Genomic DNA, 18,378 nt, shown 5'->3' with positions numbered 1-18,378 from the left:
ACACTGTCACTCAGTAACCCCTCTCCCCCCCACGACCCTGTGTTACTGACTGTATCTGTACTGATGTTAATCCAGCTCCTTCACACTGTCACTCAGTAACCCCTCTCCCCCCCACGACCCTGTGTTACTGACTGTATCTGTACTGATGTTAATCCAGCTCCCTCACACTGTCACTCAGTAACCCCTCTCCCCACCCAGCGCCCTGTGTTACTGACTGTATCTGTACTGATGTTAATCCAGCTCCCTCACACTGTCACTCAGTAACCCCTCTCCCCCCCCCAGCTCCCTGTGTTACTGACTGTATCTGTCCTGATGTTAATCCATCTCCCTCACACTGTCACTCAGTAACCCCTCTCCCCCCCCAGCGCCCTGTGTTACTGACTGTATCTGTACTGATGTTAATCCAGCTCCCTCACACTGTCACTCAGTGACCCCTCTCCCCCCAGCACCCTGTGCTACTGACTGTATCTGTACTGATGTTAATCCAGCTCCCTCACACTGTCACTCAGTAACCCCTCTCTCCCCCCAGCACCCTGTGTTACAGACTGGATCTGTACTGATGTTAATCCAGCTCCCTCACACTGTCACTCAGTAACCCCTCTCCCCCCCAGCGCCCTGTGTTACTGACTGTATCTGTACTGATGTTAATCCAGCTCCCTCACACTGTCACTCAGTAACCCCTCTCTCACCCCAAGAGCCCTGTGTTACTGACTGTATCTGTACTGATGTTAATCCAGCTCCCTCACACTGTCACTCAGTAACCCCTCTCCCCACCCCCCAGCGCCCTGTGTTCCTGACTGTATCCGTACTGACGTTACTCCCAGCTCCCGCAGGGTAGTGACCGTAGCGATGGGCGCACGTTGTAGAGTGTGAGTTCCCCGAATGTGGCTGTTACCCCTGGGGTCTCAATCAGGGAGCCCTGGCTGACACAGATGGATGTGAGTGCCCGAGAGATGGAGCCGTGTGTAGGGCTCTCCCTGTGCAAATCAGGAGCGAACCGCTGAAGGCGAGACAAGAGTTTGTGGAGTTTCATTCCCCCTCACACTGTGACCCTGCCACTCCCCACCCTCCCTCCCCTGAGTCATGGCCTGTGCCCCAGCATTTCTGATCCATGGACTGAAAATCATCCCCTGTGTGTTTTTCCAAAAATAAAGGGGTTATCGAGAATCTAACGGCGGGAATCAAAGGGGGGCAATATTTTCTCTTGTCGGCGGGGTGGCTTCTGTCCGGTTGATGTTTGTTTATAACCTGACAGCTTCGCTTTAAGAGCAGACGCTCCGCCCTCTCAGTTTGGGGGCGTGTCCTGAGCGGCGTGTGGCGTGGGGGGCGGGATTCTGGTCCGCAACCCGTCCCCGATTGGTCCGCCGTCAGGTTGACCGTCACCCCTGCTGCCCAATGGGTGGGCGGAACGCTCCGCCAGCCCGCCCGCCAATGGCACGCGTCGGCTCACGTGGGCCGGGTCCTCATTGTCCTTTCCCATCCCCTGATTGGGCAGAACGCGGTCCATCTGCTTCCAATCGGCGCGGCGGTTGGGCGGGGCTCACGCCCGCATTGTTGGGGGGGGGTGGGACCCCGCCCGCGATTGGACGGACCTGCACACCGATTGGCACCGACCTTGCTCAATCAGATCCCGTCCTGCGGCAGGCGGGCCTCCAGCCGCCCACCATTGGTCACCCCCGCCCCAGGGGGCGCCCTGAGCGACAGGCCTTTCCTCCAACCGCATCTCCCCCCTCCCCACTGCCTCAACCCTCGGCGCTTCCCATTGGTCGGGTGCCCGGTCCCGCCGGACCATTGGTCCTGCCACCTTGACGGCACGCCCCTTGCCATCGCGGATTTCCAGGCGTCAGGGCGGGGCTCGACCTCTGCCCCACCCACCCCCACCCGGGCTGTAACCCCGCCTCCCCGTCAGCCATTGGTCGCGGCGCCCGACGGACGCGGGCGCCGTCCAATGGGAGGCGGCGCCGGGGCCCGGAAGGCGGCTGGGCGGGCCCGGAGCTGAGTGGACGGTACCATTGTCCGTCTCCGGTTGGGGGGAGGAGTTGGGCAAAAGAGGGTGGGTTCGACGTCAAGTTGGGGGGGGGGCGGGGGGTGTGGTCCGAGGGAAAAGTTTTTATCCCCTTCTCAGGAGTTTTGAAGGGGCGGCGGGAGGGAGAGCGAGCGAGGGAGGAGGGAGAGGGTTCACTCTTTACCCCCCCACCCCCCCCCCCCCAACACTCAGCAACTTACTTTCGCCCTCCTTTCCCCCCCCTCCCTCCCGCGACAACAACAACAACAACAACAACCAACGTGTGTGACGTGTGGGCGCCGGGCGCGAGCGGGGCGGGGCGGGGCGGGGCGGAGGGATGAGCGCGAGCGCGCGCGATGACGAGGACGAGCTGGACTTCAGGCTCACCTTCGGCGAGGATCCGGAGCATGCGCCGCCGCAACCGCCGCCGAGGCCACGCCCCCCCGCCCTGGTCTCAGGTTAGCGCCCCGCCCATTTTTGGGGGCGGGGGAAAGGGGAAAGGGGAAAGGGCACGGAGTTCGGTCAAGGGGGGGGGCGACGCGCTCTCGGGGGGGGAAGGGGGTTGTTCGGTCAAGGGGGGCGTCACGCTCAGGGGGGAAGGGGGTTGTTTGGTCAAGGGGGGCGTCTCGTTCAGGGGGAAGGGGGTTGTTCGGTCAAGGGGGGCGTCTCGTTCAGGGGGAAGGGGGTTGTTCGGTCAAGGGGGGCGTCTCGTTCAGGGGGGAAGGGGGTTGTTTGGTCAAGGGGGGGCGTCACGCTCCGGGGGGAAGGGGGTTGTTTGGTCAAGGGGGGCGTCACGTTCAGGGGGAAGGGGGTTGTTCGGTCAAGGGGGGCGTCACGCTCCGGGGGGAAGGGGGTTGTTCGGTCAAGGGGGGCGTCACGCTTAGGGGGAAGGGGGTTGTTCGGTCAAGGGGGGCGTCACGCTCGGGGGGAAGGGGGTTGTTCGGTCAAGGGGGGCGTCACGTTCAGGGGGAAGGAGGTTGTTCGGTCAAGGGGGGCGTCGCGTTCAGGGGGAAGGAGGTTGTTCGGTCAAGTTGGGGGGGGCGTCACACCCCAAACACCGCAGGCTGTTCGGCTGTATGGGCTATCACGGCGGAAGCCTGTCCCCTCCCCCTCACTCTCTGTGAACCCACCCCACTGTTGCGTCACGCTCACGCCTGTCCCTGACTCCTCAAGCCATTCCCCACTTCCTGTCCGTATGATAGCCCTCTGAACCCCCCCACCAGTGAGCACAGGCCCGGCCTTGACCTCTGAACCCCCCCACCAGTGAGCACAGGCCCAGCCTTGACTTCTGAACCCCCCACCAATGAGCACAGGCCCAGCCTTGACCTCTGAACCCCCCCACCAGTGAGCACAGGCCCGGCCTTGACCTCTGAACCCCCCACCAATGAGCACAGGCCCGGCCTTGACCTCTGAACCCCCCCACCAGTGGGCACAGGCCCGGCCTTGACCTCTGAACCCCCCCCACCAGTGAGCACAGGCCCGGCCTTGACCTCTGAACCCCCCACCAGTGAGCACAGGCCCGGCCTTGACCTCTGAACCCCTCACCAGTGAGCACAGGCCCGGCCTTGACCTCTGAACCCCCCACCAGTGAGCACAGGCCTGGCCTTGACCTCTGAACCCAACCACCAGTGACCACAGACTTGGCCTTGACCTCTGAACCCCCACCAGTGAGTTCAGACTTGGCCTTGACCTCTGAACCCCCACCAGTGAGCACAGGCCCAATATTGACCTCTGAACCCCCACCAGTGAGCACAGGCCCGGCCTTGACCTCTGAACCCCCCACCAGTGGGCACAGGCCCGGCCTTGACCTCTGAACCCCCCCACCAGTGAGCACAGGCCCGGCCTTGACCTCTGAACCCGCCCACCAGTGAGCACAGACTTGGCCTTAACCTCTGAACCCCGCCCCCACCAGTGAGCACAGGCCCAGTTCTGACCTCTGAACCCCCCCCCCAATAAGCACAGGCCAGGCCTTGACCTCTGAACCCTCCCATCGCTGCCCCGCCACCCTGTGAGCACAGGCCTTGAGTTGCGAGGACAAGGCCGGGTAACGGGGGGCGCGGGGAGTTGACGTCACGTGTGGCCTCGCCAAAACTGAACATTGCCTCCTCCCCCACCCCCCTGTCTTCCCGCAGATTTGGAGCCGGACGAGACCACGGCCTACTCCATGGGGCCTTGCCTGACAGTGAACGCCCCCATCGGTATCCCCCGGCGACGCGGCCGCATGCAGGGCCGGGCCGGGATGCACTCCCCTCCCCCTAGGCCCGTTGCCGACGGCGACACCTACGAGAGCCAGCCGGCCCGGCTTGTCCACCTGGGGGGCAGCAAGGTGCTGGCTTGCCCCAGCATCCAGATCACCTCCATCTCGCCCGGGGACCCGGGCGGGGGCAGAGGGCGGACGGAGGAGGTGGGGGCGCTGGAGGCGGAGGGGGCGGTGGAGGAGGAAGAGGAGGAGGAGGAGGAGGAGGCCTGGGGCCTCGGTGAGCGCCCTTACCAGCCCCTGGACCCCTTCAGCTACCGGGGCGGCTCGCTGAGCGCCAGCCCGGGCAGCAGCAGCGTCTCCTCGCCCTCGGGCGCCTGGCCCTCCGCGGCGGGCTCCCCGTTCTCCTCGCCATCCTCGCCCCCCTGCTGGGCGCCCCTGCCCCCGCCCCCCTTCGACGAGGTGGAGCCCGAGCTGAGGGAGGCGGCCCACCGCATCGCCCTGGCGCCCCCGGGCCGGGCCTGGTGGGCGGGCGACGAGGCCTCGTCCTCCTCCTGCTCGGCCCCCTCGTCCTCGCCCTCTCCCGGCGCCGAAGACCCCCTCCGGCTCTCGCCGCGAGGCCCTGGCTCCAGGCCCCCGTCTCGGCCCACCTCCCCCGGCGGGAAGAGGCGACACTCGGGCTTCGAGGCCTACTACTACTACTACTACCACCAGCAGCAGCAGCGGGAAGGAAGGGGCGGCGAGCGGCGCCAATCGCCCTCCCGCAGCGAGGGGGGCGTCGCCGACGCTGAGGAGCCGCCGCAGCTTCCGGAAGGCTCTCCCCTCCTCCCACCACCGCAGCCCTCGGGCCTGCCCAGCAAGGCCCGGCGCACCTGCCAGGGCCGGAGGGCGGCCCCGCCCAGGGAGGGGGAGGGGGGAGGGGAGAGCCCCGGCCCGGGGCCGCCCTACCACAGCGGGGAGCACGGCCCTGTCCAGCCGCCGCCCGCCCTCAAAATGGACGCCATGGAGTACCTCACCGTCCCGTCTCCCTTCGTCTGGAACAAGGCCCGCCTGGGAGGGCACAGCCCCGTCTTTCGGTAGGTGCGACCCCCCACCCCGTTTATTTGCCTGCGGAGCGCGGGGATGGATGACGAACACACACACATGCGCGCGGTGCCGAGGTTGGTGGGGGGGGGAGAGGGGAGGCGGCTGAGGTAGGCCCGAGACAGATCCCGAATCGGTAGGCCCGGGGCGACGTCCAAGGCGGCTGGGGCCGAGGCCTGTCATTTATTGCCCCCTGCCCCCCCCACCGTCTCCCCGTCCCTAGTTGATCTCATCACCCCTTCCGCGACATTTGGGGGGGGGGGGGGTTGAACTGCCATCTTAGCCGCGTGCTGTAGAGTAGACCCACGATGTCCCTCAGGGTTCTGACCCCAGGAAGGGACGGCCGATAGATTCCAGGACGGGGAGTGGCTCGGAGTTGGGGAGAGGGGGGGGGGGTGTACCCCGTGTATCTGCTGCCCCCCCCATCCCCCTTCTAGATGGTAAAGGGTTGTGGGGAGGGTGGTTTGGGAAGGTGCTGTCTGAGGAGCCCCTCGGTGAGGTTCTGCAGTGACGGTAACGCCATTGAACGTCAAGGGGGCGATGGTCAGATTCTCTCTCAATGGTAACCCCCCCCCCCAGGATGTTGATAGTGGGGGGAGGGGGATTCAGTGACGGTAACACCATTGAACGTCAAGGGGGCGATGGTCAGATTCTCTCTCAATGGTAACCCCCCCCCCAGGATGTTGATAGTGGGGGGAGGGGGATTCAGTGACGGTAACACCATTGAACGTCAAGGGGGCGATGGTCAGATTCTCTCTCAATGGTAACCCCCCCCCCCAGGATGTTGATAGTGGGGGGAGGGGGATTCAGTGACGGTAACACCATTGAACGTCAAGGGGGCGATGGTTAGATTCTCTCTCAATGGTAACCCCCAGGATGGTGATAGTGGGGGGAGGGGGGATTCAGTGATGGTAACGCCATTGAACGTCAAGGGGGCGGTGGTTAGATTCTCTCTCAATGGGAACCCCCAGGATGTTGATAGTGGGGGAGGGGGATTCAGTGACGGTAACACCATTGAACGTCAAGGGGACGATGGTTAGATTCTCTCTCAATGGGAACCCCCAGGATGGTGATAGTGGGGGGAGGGGGGATTCAGTGATGGTAACACCATTGAACGTCAAGGGGACGATGGTTAGATTCTCTCTCAATGGGAACCCCCAGGATGGTGATAGTGGGGGGAGGGGGGATTCAGTGACGGTAACGCCATTGAACGTCAAGGGGGCGATGATTAGATTCTCTCTCAATGGGAACCCCCAGGATGTTGATAGTGGGGAGGGAGGGGGGATTCAGTGACGGTAACGCCATTGAACGTCAAGGGGGCGAAGGTTAGATTCTCTCTCAATGGTAACCCCCAGGATGTTGATAGTGGGGGGAGGGGGGGATTCAGTGACGGTAACACCATTGAACGTCAAGGGGGCGATGGTTAGATTCTCTCTCAATGGTAACCCCCAGGATGGTGATAGTGGGGGGAGGGGGGATTCAGTGACAGTAACGCCATTGAACGTCAAGGGGGCGATGGTTAGATTCTCTCTCAACGGTAACCCCCAGGATGTTGTAGTGGGGGAGGGGGGGATTCAGTGACGGTAACACCATTGAACGTCAAGGGGGCGATGGTTAGATTCTCTCTCAACGGTAACCCCCAGGATGGTGATAGTGGGGGGAGGGGGGATTCAGTGACAGTAACGCCATTGAACGTCAAGGGGGCGATGGTTAGATTCTCTCTCAACGGTAACCCCCAGGATGTTGTAGTGGGGGAGGGGGGGATTCAGTGACGGTAACGCCATTGAACGTCAAGGGGGCGATGGTCGGACAGCTGACGCTATGTTCTCTTCCCTCCCTCGTGACTCCCTCCCGGGTTCAGAGCGTCTACGCTGCCTCCTCTGGACTGGCCTCTCCCCAGCCAATGGGAGCAGTTGGAGCTGACGATGGAGATACAGCCTCGGACCCATCACCGGGCCCACTATGAGACGGAGGGCAGCCGAGGGGCAGTTAAAGCTCCCGCTGGTGGTCACCCTGTGGTCAAGGTAGGTCCTCAACCACCTCCACCTCACCCCACCCACCTTCTCGCTCGGTCCATCTCCCTCTCTCTTTCTATCTCTCTCTCTTTTTCCCCACTCTCTCACTCTGTCCATCTTTCTCTCTCTCTCTCTCTCTCTCTCTTTCTCTCTGTCTCTGTCTCTCTCTCTCTCTCTCTCTCTCTCTCTCTTTCTCTGTCCTCCCCTGGTCTCTCGCTCGGTCCATCTCCCTCTCTCTTTCTATCTCTCTCTCTTTTTCCCCAGTCTCTCACTCTGTCCATCTTTCTCTCTCTCTCTCTCCCTCTCCCTCTCTCTCTCTGTCCTCCCCTGGTCTCTCGCTCTGTCCATCTCTCTCTCTGTGCACCCAATCGCTCGCTCTGTCCATTTCTTTCTCTGCATCCAGTCTCTCACTCTCTCCATCCCTCTCTTTCTCTCTCTCTGCCACCAGTCTCTCTCACTCTGTCTATCTCTCTGAGCCCAGTCTCTCTCACTCTCTCTATCTCTATGCGCCCAGTCCCTCTCTCTCACTCTCTCTCTCTCTGCACCAGTCTCCCTCACTCTGTCTATCTCTCTGCGCCCAGTCCCTCTCTCTCTCTCTGCCACCAGTCTCTCTCACTCTGTCTATCTCTCTGCGCCCAGTCCCTCTCTCTCTCTCTCTCTGCCACCAGTCTCTCACTCTGTCTATCTCTCTGCGCCAGTCCCCCCTCTCTCTCTCTGTCTCTGCCACCAGTCTCTCTCACTCTGTCTATCTCTCTGCGCCAGTCCCCCCTCTCTCTCTCTCTCTCTCTGTCTCTGCCACCAGTCTCTCTCACTCTGTCTATCTCTGTGCGCCCAGTCCCTCTCTCTCTCTCTCTCTGCCACCAGTCTCTCTCACTCTGTCTATCTCTCTGCGCCCAGTCCCTCTCTCTCTCTCTCTCTCTGCCACCAGTCTCTCTCACTCTGTCTATCTCTCTGCGCCCGGTCCCTCCATCTCTCACACTCTCCCTCTGCACCAGTCTCCCTCACTCTGTCTATCTCTCTGCGCCCAGTCCCTCTCTCTCTCTCTCTCTGCCACCAGTCTCTCTCACTCTCTCTATCTCTCTGCGCCCAGTCCCTCTCTCTCTCTCTCTCTGCCACCAGTCTCTCTCACTCTCTCTATCTCTCTGCGCCCAGTCCCACTCTCTCTCTCTCTCTGTCTCTGCCACCAGTCTCTCTCAGTCTGTCTATCTCTCTGCGCCAGTCCCTATCTCTCTCTCTCTGCCACCAGTCTCTCTCACTCTGTCTGTCTCTCTGCGCCCAGTCCCTCTCTCTCTCTCTCTCTGCCACCAGTCTCTCTCACTCTGTCTATCTCTCTGCGCCCGGTCCCTCCATCTCTCACACTCTCCCTCTGCACCAGTCTCCCTCACTCTGTCTACCTCTCTGCGCCAGTCCCCCTCTCTCTCTCTCTCTCTCTCTCTGCCACCAATCTCTCTCACTCTGTCTATCTCTCTGAGCCCAGTCCCTTTCTCTCTCTCTCTCTCTGCCACCAGTCTATCTCTCACTCTGTCTATCTCTCTGCGCCAGTTCCCCTCTCTCTCTCTCTCTCTCTCTCTCTGTCTCTGCCACCAGTCTCTCTCACTCTGTCTATCTCTCTGCGCCCAGTCCCTCTCTCTCTCTCTCTCTCTCTGCCACCAGTCTCTCTCAGTCTGTCTATCTCTCTGCGCCAGTCCCTCTCTCTCTCTCTCTGCCACCAGTCTCTCTCACTCTATCTATATCTCTGCGCACAGTCCCTCTATCTCTCTCTCTCTCTGTCTCTGCCACCAGTCTCTCTCACTCTGTCTATCACTCTGCGCCCAGTCCCTCTATCTCTTCCTCTCTCTGTCTCTGCCACCAGTCTCTCTCTCACTCTGTCTATCTCTCTGCACCCAGTCCCTCTCTCTCTCTCTCTCTGCCACCAGTCTCTCTCACTCTGTCTATCTCTCTGCGCCCAGTCCCTCTCTCTCTCTCTCTCTCTGCCACCAGTCTCTCTCTCACTCTATCTACCTCTCTGCGCCCAGTCCCTCTCTCTCTCTCTCTCTCTGTCTCTGCCACCAGTCTCCCTCACTCTGTCTATCTCTCTGCGCCCAGTCTCTCTCTCTCTCTCTCTCTCTGCCACGAGTCTCCCTCACTCTGTCTATCTCTCTGCGCCCAGTCCCTCTATCTCTCTCTCTCTCTGTGCCACCAGTCTCTCTCTCACTCTGTCTATCTCTCTGCGCCCAGTCCCTCTATCTCTCTCTCTCTCTGTGCCACCAGTCTCTCTCTCACTCTGTCTATCTCTCTGCGCCCAGTCCCACTCTCTCTCTCTCTCTCTGTCTTTGCCACCAGTCTCCCTCACTCTGTCTATCTCTCTGCGCCCAGTCCCTCTATCTCTCTCTCTCTCTGTGCCACCAGTCTCTCTCTCACTCTGTCTACCTCTCAGTGCCCAGTCCCTCTCTCTCTCTCTCTCTCTCCTGTCTCTGCCACCAGTCTCTCTCACTCTGTCTATCTCTCTGCGCCAGTCCCTCTCTCTCTCTCTCTCTCTCTCTCTCTGCCACCAGTCTCTCTCACTCTGTCTATCACTCTGCGCCCAGTCCCTCTATCTCTTCCTCTCTCTGTCTCTGCCACCAGTCTCTCTCTCACTCTGTCTATCTCTCTGCACCCAGTCCCTCTCTCTCTCTCTCTCTGCCACCAGTCTCTCTCACTCTGTCTATCTCTGTGCGCCCAGTCCCTCTCTCTCTCTCTCTGCCACCAGTCTCTCTCACTCTGTCTATCTCTCTACGCCCAGTCTCTCTCACTCTCTCTATCTCTATGCGCCCAGTCCCTCTCTCTCTCTCTCTCTCTCTGCACCAGTCTCCCTCACTCTGTCTATCTCTCTGCGCCCAGTCCCTCTCTCTCTCTCTCTCTGCCACCAGTCTCTCTCACTCTGTCTATCTCTCTGCGCCCAGTCCCTCTCTCTCTCTCTGCCACCAGTCTCTCACTCTGTCTATCTCTCTGCGCCAGTCCCCCCTCTCTCTCTCTCTCTCTGTCTCTGCCACCAGTCTCTCTCACTCTGTCTATCTCTGTGCGCCCAGTCCCTCTCTCTCTCTCTCTCTGCCACCAGTCTCTCTCACTCTGTCTATCTCTCTGCGCCCAGTCCCTCTCTCTCTCTCTCTCTCTGCCACCAGTCTCTCTCACTCTGTCTATCTCTCTGCGCCCGGTCCCTCCATCTCTCACACTCTCCCTCTGCACCAGTCTCCCTCACTCTGTCTATCTCTCTGCGCCCAGTCCCTCTCTCTCTCTCTCTCTGCCACCAGTCTCTCTCACTCTGTCTATCTCTCTGCGCCCAGTCCCTCTCTCTCTCTCTCTCTCTGCCACCAGTCTCTCTCACTCTCTCTATCTCTCTGCGCCCAGTCCCACTCTCTCTCTCTCTGTCTCTGCCACCAGTCTCTCTCAGTCTGTCTATCTCTCTGCGCCAGTCCCTATCTCTCTCTCTCTGCCACCAGTCTCTCTCACTCTGTCTATCTCTCTGCGCCCAGTCCCTCTCTCTCTCTCTCTCTGCCACCAGTCTCTCTCACTCTGTCTATCTCTCTGCGCCCGGTCCCTCCATCTCTCACACTCTCCCTCTGCACCAGTCTCCCTCACTCTGTCTATCTCTCTGCGCCCAGTCCCTCTCTCTCTCTCTCTCTGCCACCAGTCTCTCTCACTCTGTCTATCTCTCTGCGCCCAGTCCCTCTCTCTCTCTCTCTCTGCCACCAGTCTCTCTCACTCTCTCTATCTCTCTGCGCCCAGTCCCACTCTCTCTCTCTCTCTGTCTCTGCCACCAGTCTCTCTCAGTCTGTCTATCTCTCTGCGCCAGTCCCTATCTCTCTCTCTCTGCCACCAGTCTCTCTCACTCTGTCTATCTCTCTGCGCCCAGTCCCTCTCTCTCTCTCTGCCACCAGTCTCTCTCACTCTGTCTATCTCTCTGCGCCCAGTCCCTCTCTCTCTCTCTCTCTCTGTCTCTGCCACCAGTCTCTCTCACTCTGTCTATCTCTCTGCGCCCAGTCCCTCTCTCTCTCTCTCTGTCTCTGCCACCAGTCTCTCTCACTCTGTCTATCTCTCTGCGCCCAGTCCCTCTCTCTCTCTCTCTCTCTGCCACCAGTCTCTCTCACTCTGTCTATCTCTCTGCGCCCGGTCCCTCCATCTCTCACACTCTCCCTCTGCACCAGTCTCCCTCACTCTGTCTATCTCTCTGCGCCCAGTCCCTCTCTCTCTCTCTCTCTGCCACCAGTCTCTCTCACTCTCTCTATCTCTCTGCGCCCAGTCCCTCTCTCTCTCTCTCTCTGCCACCAGTCTCTCTCACTCTCTCTATCTCTCTGCGCCCAGTCCCACTCTCTCTCTCTCTCTGTCTCTGCCACCAGTCTCTCTCAGTCTGTCTATCTCTCTGCGCCAGTCCCTATCTCTCTCTCTCTGCCACCAGTCTCTCTCACTCTGTCTGTCTCTCTGCGCCCAGTCCCTCTCTCTCTCTCTCTCTCTGCCACCAGTCTCTCTCACTCTGTCTATCTCTCTGCGCCCGGTCCCTCCATCTCTCACACTCTCCCTCTGCACCAGTCTCCCTCACTCTGTCTACCTCTCTGCGCCAGTCCCCCTCTCTCTCTCTCTCTCTCTCTCTGCCACCAATCTCTCTCACTCTGTCTATCTCTCTGAGCCCAGTCCCTTTCTCTCTCTCTCTCTCTGCCACCAGTCTATCTCTCACTCTGTCTATCTCTCTGCGCCAGTTCCCCTCTCTCTCTCTCTCTCTCTCTCTCTGTCTCTGCCACCAGTCTCTCTCACTCTGTCTATCTCTCTGAGCCCAGTCCCTCTCTCTCTCTCTCTGCCACCAGTCTCTCTCAGTCTGTCTATCTCTCTGCGCCAGTCCCTCTCTCTCTCTCTCTGCCACCAGTCTCTCTCACTCTATCTATATCTCTGCGCACAGTCCCTCTATCTCTCTCTCTCTCTGTCTCTGCCACCAGTCTCTCTCACTCTGTCTATCACTCTGCGCCCAGTCCCTCTATCTCTTCCTCTCTCTGTCTCTGCCACCAGTCTCTCTCTCACTCTGTCTATCTCTCTGCACCCAGTCCCTCTCTCTCTCTCTCTCTGCCACCAGTCTCTCTCACTCTGTCTATCTCTGTGCGCCCAGTCCCTCTCTCTCTCTCTCTCTCTGCCACCAGTCTCTCTCTCACTCTATCTACCTCTCTGCGCCCAGTCCCTCTCTCTCTCTCTCTCTCTGTCTCTGCCACCAGTCTCCCTCACTCTGTCTATCTCTCTGCGCCCAGTCTCTCTCTCTCTCTCTCTCTCTGCCACGAGTCTCCCTCACTCTGTCTATCTCTCTGCGCCCAGTCCCTCTATCTCTCTCTCTCTCTGTGCCACCAGTCTCTCTCTCACTCTGTCTATCTCTCTGCGCCCAGTCCCTCTATCTCTCTCTCTCTCTGTGCCACCAGTCTCTCTCTCACTCTGTCTATCTCTCTGCGCCCAGTCCCACTCTCTCTCTCTCTCTCTGTCTTTGCCACCAGTCTCCCTCACTCTGTCTATCTCTCTGCGCCCAGTCCCTCTATCTCTCTCTCTCTCTGTGCCACCAGTCTCTCTCTCACTCTGTCTACCTCTCAGTGCCCAGTCCCTCTCTCTCTCTCTCTCTCTCCTGTCTCTGCCACCAGTCTCTCTCACTCTGTCTATCTCTCTGCGCCAGTCCCTCTCTCTCTCTCTCTCTCTCTCTGCCACCAGTCTCTCTCACTCTGTCTATCACTCTGCGCCCAGTCCCTCTATCTCTTCCTCTCTCTGTCTCTGCCACCAGTCTCTCTCTCACTCTGTCTATCTCTCTGCACCCAGTCCCTCTCTCTCTCTCTCTCTGCCACCAGTCTCTCTCACTCTGTCTATCTCTGTGCGCCCAGTCCCTCTCTCTCTCTCTCTGCCACCAGTCTCTCTCACTCTGTCTATCTCTCTACGCCCAGTCTCTCTCACTCTCTCTATCTCTATGCGCCCAGTCCCTCTCTCTCTCTCTCTCTCTCTGCACCAGTCTCCCTCACTCTGTCTATCTCTCTGCGCCCAGTCCCTCTCTCTCTCTCTCTCTGCCACCAGTCTCTCTCACTCTGTCTATCTCTCTGCGCCCAGTCCCTCTCTCTCTCTCTGCCACCAGTCTCTCACTCTGTCTATCTCTCTGCGCCAGTCCCCCCTCTCTCTCTCTCTCTCTGTCTCTGCCACCAGTCTCTCTCACTCTGTCTATCTCTGTGCGCCCAGTCCCTCTCTCTCTCTCTCTCTCTGCCACCAGTCTCTCTCACTCTGTCTATCTCTCTGCGCCCAGTCCCTCTCTCTCTCTCTCTCTCTGCCACCAGTCTCTCTCACTCTGTCTATCTCTCTGCGCCCGGTCCCTCCATCTCTCACACTCTCCCTCTGCACCAGTCTCCCTCACTCTGTCTATCTCTCTGCGCCCAGTCCCTCTCTCTCTCTCTCTCTGCCACCAGTCTCTCTCACTCTGTCTATCTCTCTGCGCCCAGTCCCTCTCTCTCTCTCTCTCTCTGCCACCAGTCTCTCTCACTCTCTCTATCTCTCTGCGCCCAGTCCCACTCTCTCTCTCTCTGTCTCTGCCACCAGTCTCTCTCAGTCTGTCTATCTCTCTGCGCCAGTCCCTATCTCTCTCTCTCTGCCACCAGTCTCTCTCACTCTGTCTATCTCTCTGCGCCCAGTCCCTCTCTCTCTCTCTCTCTGCCACCAGTCTCTCTCACTCTGTCTATCTCTCTGCGCCCGGTCCCTCCATCTCTCACACTCTCCCTCTGCACCAGTCTCCCTCACTCTGTCTATCTCTCTGCGCCCAGTCCCTCTCTCTCTCTCTCTCTGCCACCAGTCTCTCTCACTCTGTCTATCTCTCTGCGCCCAGTCCCTCTCTCTCTCTCTCTCTGCCACCAGTCTCTCTCACTCTCTCTATCTCTCTGCGCCCAGTCCCACTCTCTCTCTCTCTGTCTCTGCCACCAGTCTCTCTCAGTCTGTCTATCTCTCTGCGCCAGTCCCTATCTCTCTCTCTCTGCCACCAGTCTCTCTCACTCTGTCTATCTCTCTGCGCCCAGTCCCTCTCTCTCTCTCTGCCACCAGTCTCTCTCACTCTGTCTATCTCTCTGCGCCCAGTCCCTCTCTCTCTCTCTCTCTCTGTCTCTGCCACCAGTCTCTCTCACTCTGTCTATCTCTCTGCGCCCAGTCCCTCTCTCTCTCTCTCTGTCTCTGCCACCAGTCTCTCTCACTCTGTCTATCTCTGTGCACCCAGTCCCTCTCTCTCTCTCTGTCTCTGCCACCAGTCTCCCTCACTCTGTCTATCACTCTGCGCCCAGTCCCACTCTCTCTCTCTCTCTCTCTGCCACCAGTCTCTCTCACTCTGTCTATCTCTCTGCACCCAGTCCCCCTTTCTCTCTCTCTGTCTCTGCCACCAGTCTCTCTCACTCTGTCTATCACTCTGCGCCCAGTCCCTCTATCTCTCTCTCTCTCCCTCTGTCTCTGCCACCAGTCTCTCTCTCACTCTGTCTATCTCTGTGCGCCCAGTCCCTCTCTCTCTCTGTCTCTCTCTCTGCCACCAGTCTCTCTCACTCTGTCTATCTCTCTGCGCCCAGTCCCTCTCTCTCTCTCTCTCTGTCTCTGCCACCAGTCTCTCTCACTCTCTCTATCTCTCTGCGCCCAGTCCCTCTCTCTCTCTCTCTCTCTGTCTCTGCCACCAGTCTCTCTCACTCTGTCTATCTCTCTGCGCCCAGTCCCTCTATCTCTCTCTCTCTCTCTGCCACCAGTCTCTCTCACTCTCTCTATCTCTCTGCGCCCAGTCCCTCTCTCTCTCTCTCTCTGTCTCTGCCACCAGTCTCTCTCACTCTGTCTATCTCTCTGCGCCCAGTCCCTCTATCTCTCTCTCTCTCTCTGCCACCAGTCTCTCTCACTCTGTCTATCTCTCTGCGCCCAGTCCCTCTCTCTCTCTCTGCCACCAGTCTCTCTCACTCTGTCTATCTCTCTGCGCCCAGTCCCTCTATCTCTCTCTCTGTCTCTGCCACCAGTCTCTTTCACTCTGTCTATCTCTCTGCGCCCAGTCCCTCTATCTCTCTCTCTCTCTCTCTGCCACCAGTCTCTCTCACTCTGTCTATCTCTCTGCGCCCAGTCCCTCTCTCTCTCTCTGTCTCTGCCACCAGTCTCTCACACTCTCTCTATCTCTCTGCGCCCAGTCTCTCTCTCTCTCTCTCTCTGTCTCTGCCACCAGTCTCTCTCACTCTCTCTATCTCTCTGCGCCCAGTCTCTCTCTCTCTCTCTCTGTCTCTGCCACCAGTCTCTCTCTCACTCTGTCTATCTCTGTGCGCCCAGTCCCTCTCTCTCTCTCTGCCAACAGTCTCTCTCACTCTGTCTATCTCTCTGCGCCCAGTCCCTCTCTCTCTCTGTCTCTCTCTCTGCCACCAGTCTCTCTCACTCTGTCTATCTCTCTGCGCCCAGTCTCTCTCTCTCTCTCTCTGTCTCTGCCACCAGTCTCTCTCACTCTGTCTATCTCTGCGCCCAGTCCCTCTATCTCTCTCTCTCTGCCACCAGTCTCTCTCACTCTGTCTATCTCTCTGAGCCCAGTCCCTCTCTCTCTCTCTCTGCCACCAGTCTCTCTCACTCTGTCTATCTCTCTGCGCCCAGTCCCTCTCTCTCTCTCTCTCTGTCTCTGCCACCAGTCTCTCTCACTCTCTCTATCTCTCTGAGCCCTGTCCCCCTCTCTCTCTCTCTCTCTCTGCCACCAGTCTCTCTCACTCTGTCTATCTCACTGCGCCAAGTCCCTCTCTCTCTCTCTCTCTCTCTGTCTCTGCCACCAGTCTCTCTCACTCTGTCTATCTCTCTGCGCCCAGTCCCTCTCTCTCTCTCTCTCTGTCTCTGCCACCAGTCTCTCTCACTCTGTCTATCTCTGCGCCCAGTCCCTCTATCTCTCTCTCTCTCTCTCTCTGCCACCAGTCTCTCTCACTCTGTCTATCTCTCTGCGCCCAGTCTCTCTCTCTCTCTCTCTCTCTGCCACGAGTCTCCCTCACTCTGTCTATCTCTCTGCGCCCAGTCCCTCTATCTCTCTCTCTCTCTGTGCCACCAGTCTCTCTCTCACTCTGTCTATCTCTCTGCGCCCAGTCCCTCTATCTCTCTCTCTCTCTGTGCCACCAGTCTCTCTCTCACTCTGTCTATCTCTCTGCGCCCAGTCCCACTCTCTCTCTCTCTCTCTGTCTTTGCCACCAGTCTCCCTCACTCTGTCTATCTCTCTGCGCCCAGTCCCTCTATCTCTCTCTCTCTCTGTGCCACCAGTCTCTCTCTCACTCTGTCTACCTCTCTGTGCCCAGTCCCTCTCTCTCTCTCTCTCTCTCCTGTCTCTGCCACCAGTCTCTCTCACTCTGTCTATCTCTCTGCGCCAGTCCCTCTCTCTCTCTCTCTCTCTCTCTCTGCCACCAGTCTCTCTCACTCTGTCTATCTCTCTGCGCCCAGTCCCTCTATCTATCTCTCTCTCTCTCTCTGCCACCAGTCTCTCTCACTCTGTCTATCTCTCTGCGCCTAGTCCCACTCTCTCTCTCTCTGTGTCTCTGCCACCAGTCTCTCTCACTCTGTCTATCTCTCTGAGCCCAGTCCCTCTCTCTCTCTCTCTCTCTGTCTCTGCCACCAGTCTCTCTCATTCTGTCTATCTCTCTGCGCCCAGTCCCTCTATCTCTCTCTCTGTCTCTGCCACCAGTCTCTCTCATTCTGTCTATCTCTCTGCGCCCAGTCTCCCTCTCTCTCTGTCTCTCTCTGCCACCAGTCTCTCTCACTCTGTCTATCTCTCTGCGCCCAGTCCCTCTCTCTCTCTCTCTCTGCCACCAGTCTCTCTCACTGTCTATCTCTCTGCGCCCAGTCCCTCTCTCTCTCTCTCTCTCTCTCTGTCTCTGCCACCAGTCTCCCTCACTCTGTCTATCTCTCTGCGCCCAGTCCCTCTCTCTCTCTCTCACTCTGTCTATCTCTCTGCGCCCAGTCCCTCTATCTCTCTCTCTGTCTCTGCCACCAGTCTCTCTCACTCTGTCTATCTCTCTGCGCCCAGTCCCTCTCTCTCTCTCTCTCTCTCTCTGTCTCTGCCACCAGTCTCTCACTCTGTCTATCTCTCTGCGCCCAGTCCCCCTCTCTCTCTCTGTCTCTGCCACCAGTCTCTCTCACTCTGTCTATCTCTCTGCGCCCAGTCCCCCTCTCTCTCTCTCTGCCACCAGTCTCTCACTCTGTCTATCTCTCTGCGCCCAGTCCCTCTCTCTCTCTCTCTGTCTCTGCCACCAGTCTCTCTCACTCTGTCTATCTCTCTGCGCCCAGTCCCTCTCTCTCTCTCTCTCTGCCACCAGTCTCTCTCACTCTGTCTATCTCTCTGCGCCCAGTCCCTCTCTCTCTCTCTGTCTCTGCCACCAGTCTCCCTCACTCTGTCTATCTCTCTGCGCCCAGTCCCGCTATCTCTCTCTCTCTCTCTGCCACCAGTCTCTCTCACTCTGTCTATCTCTTTGCGCCCAGTCCCCCCCTCTCTCTCTCTGCCACCAGTCTCTCACTCTGTCTATCTCTCTGCGCCCAGTCTCTCTCTCTCTCTCTGTCTCTGCCACCAGTCTCTCTCACTCTGTCTATCTCTCTGCGCCCAGTCCCTCTCTCTCTCTCTCTCTGTCTCTGCCACCAGTCTCCCTCACTCTGTCTATCTCTCTGCGCCCAGTCCCCCTCTCTCTCTCTCTGCCACCAGTCTCTCACTCTGTCTATCTCTCTGCACCCAGTCCCTCTCTCTCTCTCTCTGTCTCTGCCACCAGTCTCTTACTCTGTCTATCTCTCTGCGCCCAGTCCCTCTCTCTCTCTCTCTCTCTCTGCCACCAGTCTCTCTCACTCTGTCTATCTCTCTGCGCCCAGTCCCTCTCTCTCTCTCTCTCTCTCTGCCACCAGTCTCTCTCACTCTGTCTATCTCTGCACCCAGTCCCTCTCTCTCTCTCTCTGTCTCTGCCACCAGTCTCTCTCACTCTGTCTATCTCTCTGCGCCCAGTCCCTCTATCTCTCTCTCTCTCTCTGCCACCAGTCTCTCTCACTCTGTCTATCTCTTTGCGCCCAGTCCCCCCTCTCTCTCTCTGCCACCAGTCTCTCTCACTCTG

The 18,378-nt window shown here is 58.8% G+C and overlaps 1 protein-coding gene across 2 annotated transcripts in view; it reads left to right on the top strand.

The window, feature by feature from the left end:
* The first annotated feature begins 2,271 nt into the window (after nucleotides 1-2,271).
* The window catches only part of LOC122545212 (nuclear factor of activated T-cells, cytoplasmic 4-like), a 147,283-nt gene continuing 131,176 nt past the window's right edge, over nucleotides 2,272-18,378 (top strand). For both annotated transcript variants that reach the window (XM_087974887.1, XM_087974886.1), the window contains exons 1-3: nucleotides 2,272-2,463; nucleotides 4,138-5,278; nucleotides 7,147-7,309. In XM_087974887.1, the coding sequence (XP_087831013.1) occupies nucleotides 2,343-2,463; nucleotides 4,138-5,278; nucleotides 7,147-7,309 (1,425 nt within the window). In that variant the 5' untranslated portion in view covers nucleotides 2,272-2,342. The remainder of the gene's footprint in view (nucleotides 2,464-4,137; nucleotides 5,279-7,146; nucleotides 7,310-18,378) is intronic.

Source organism: Chiloscyllium plagiosum, unplaced genomic scaffold (genome assembly GCF_037043375.1).
Source record: "Chiloscyllium plagiosum isolate Xiang-an unplaced genomic scaffold, Cpla_swu_hap1 HiC_scaffold_27, whole genome shotgun sequence".
Taxonomy (NCBI): domain Eukaryota; kingdom Metazoa; phylum Chordata; class Chondrichthyes; order Orectolobiformes; family Hemiscylliidae; genus Chiloscyllium; species Chiloscyllium plagiosum.
Note: the sequence above shows the minus strand (reverse complement) of the source record. Positions and strands in the feature narration are given on the sequence as shown.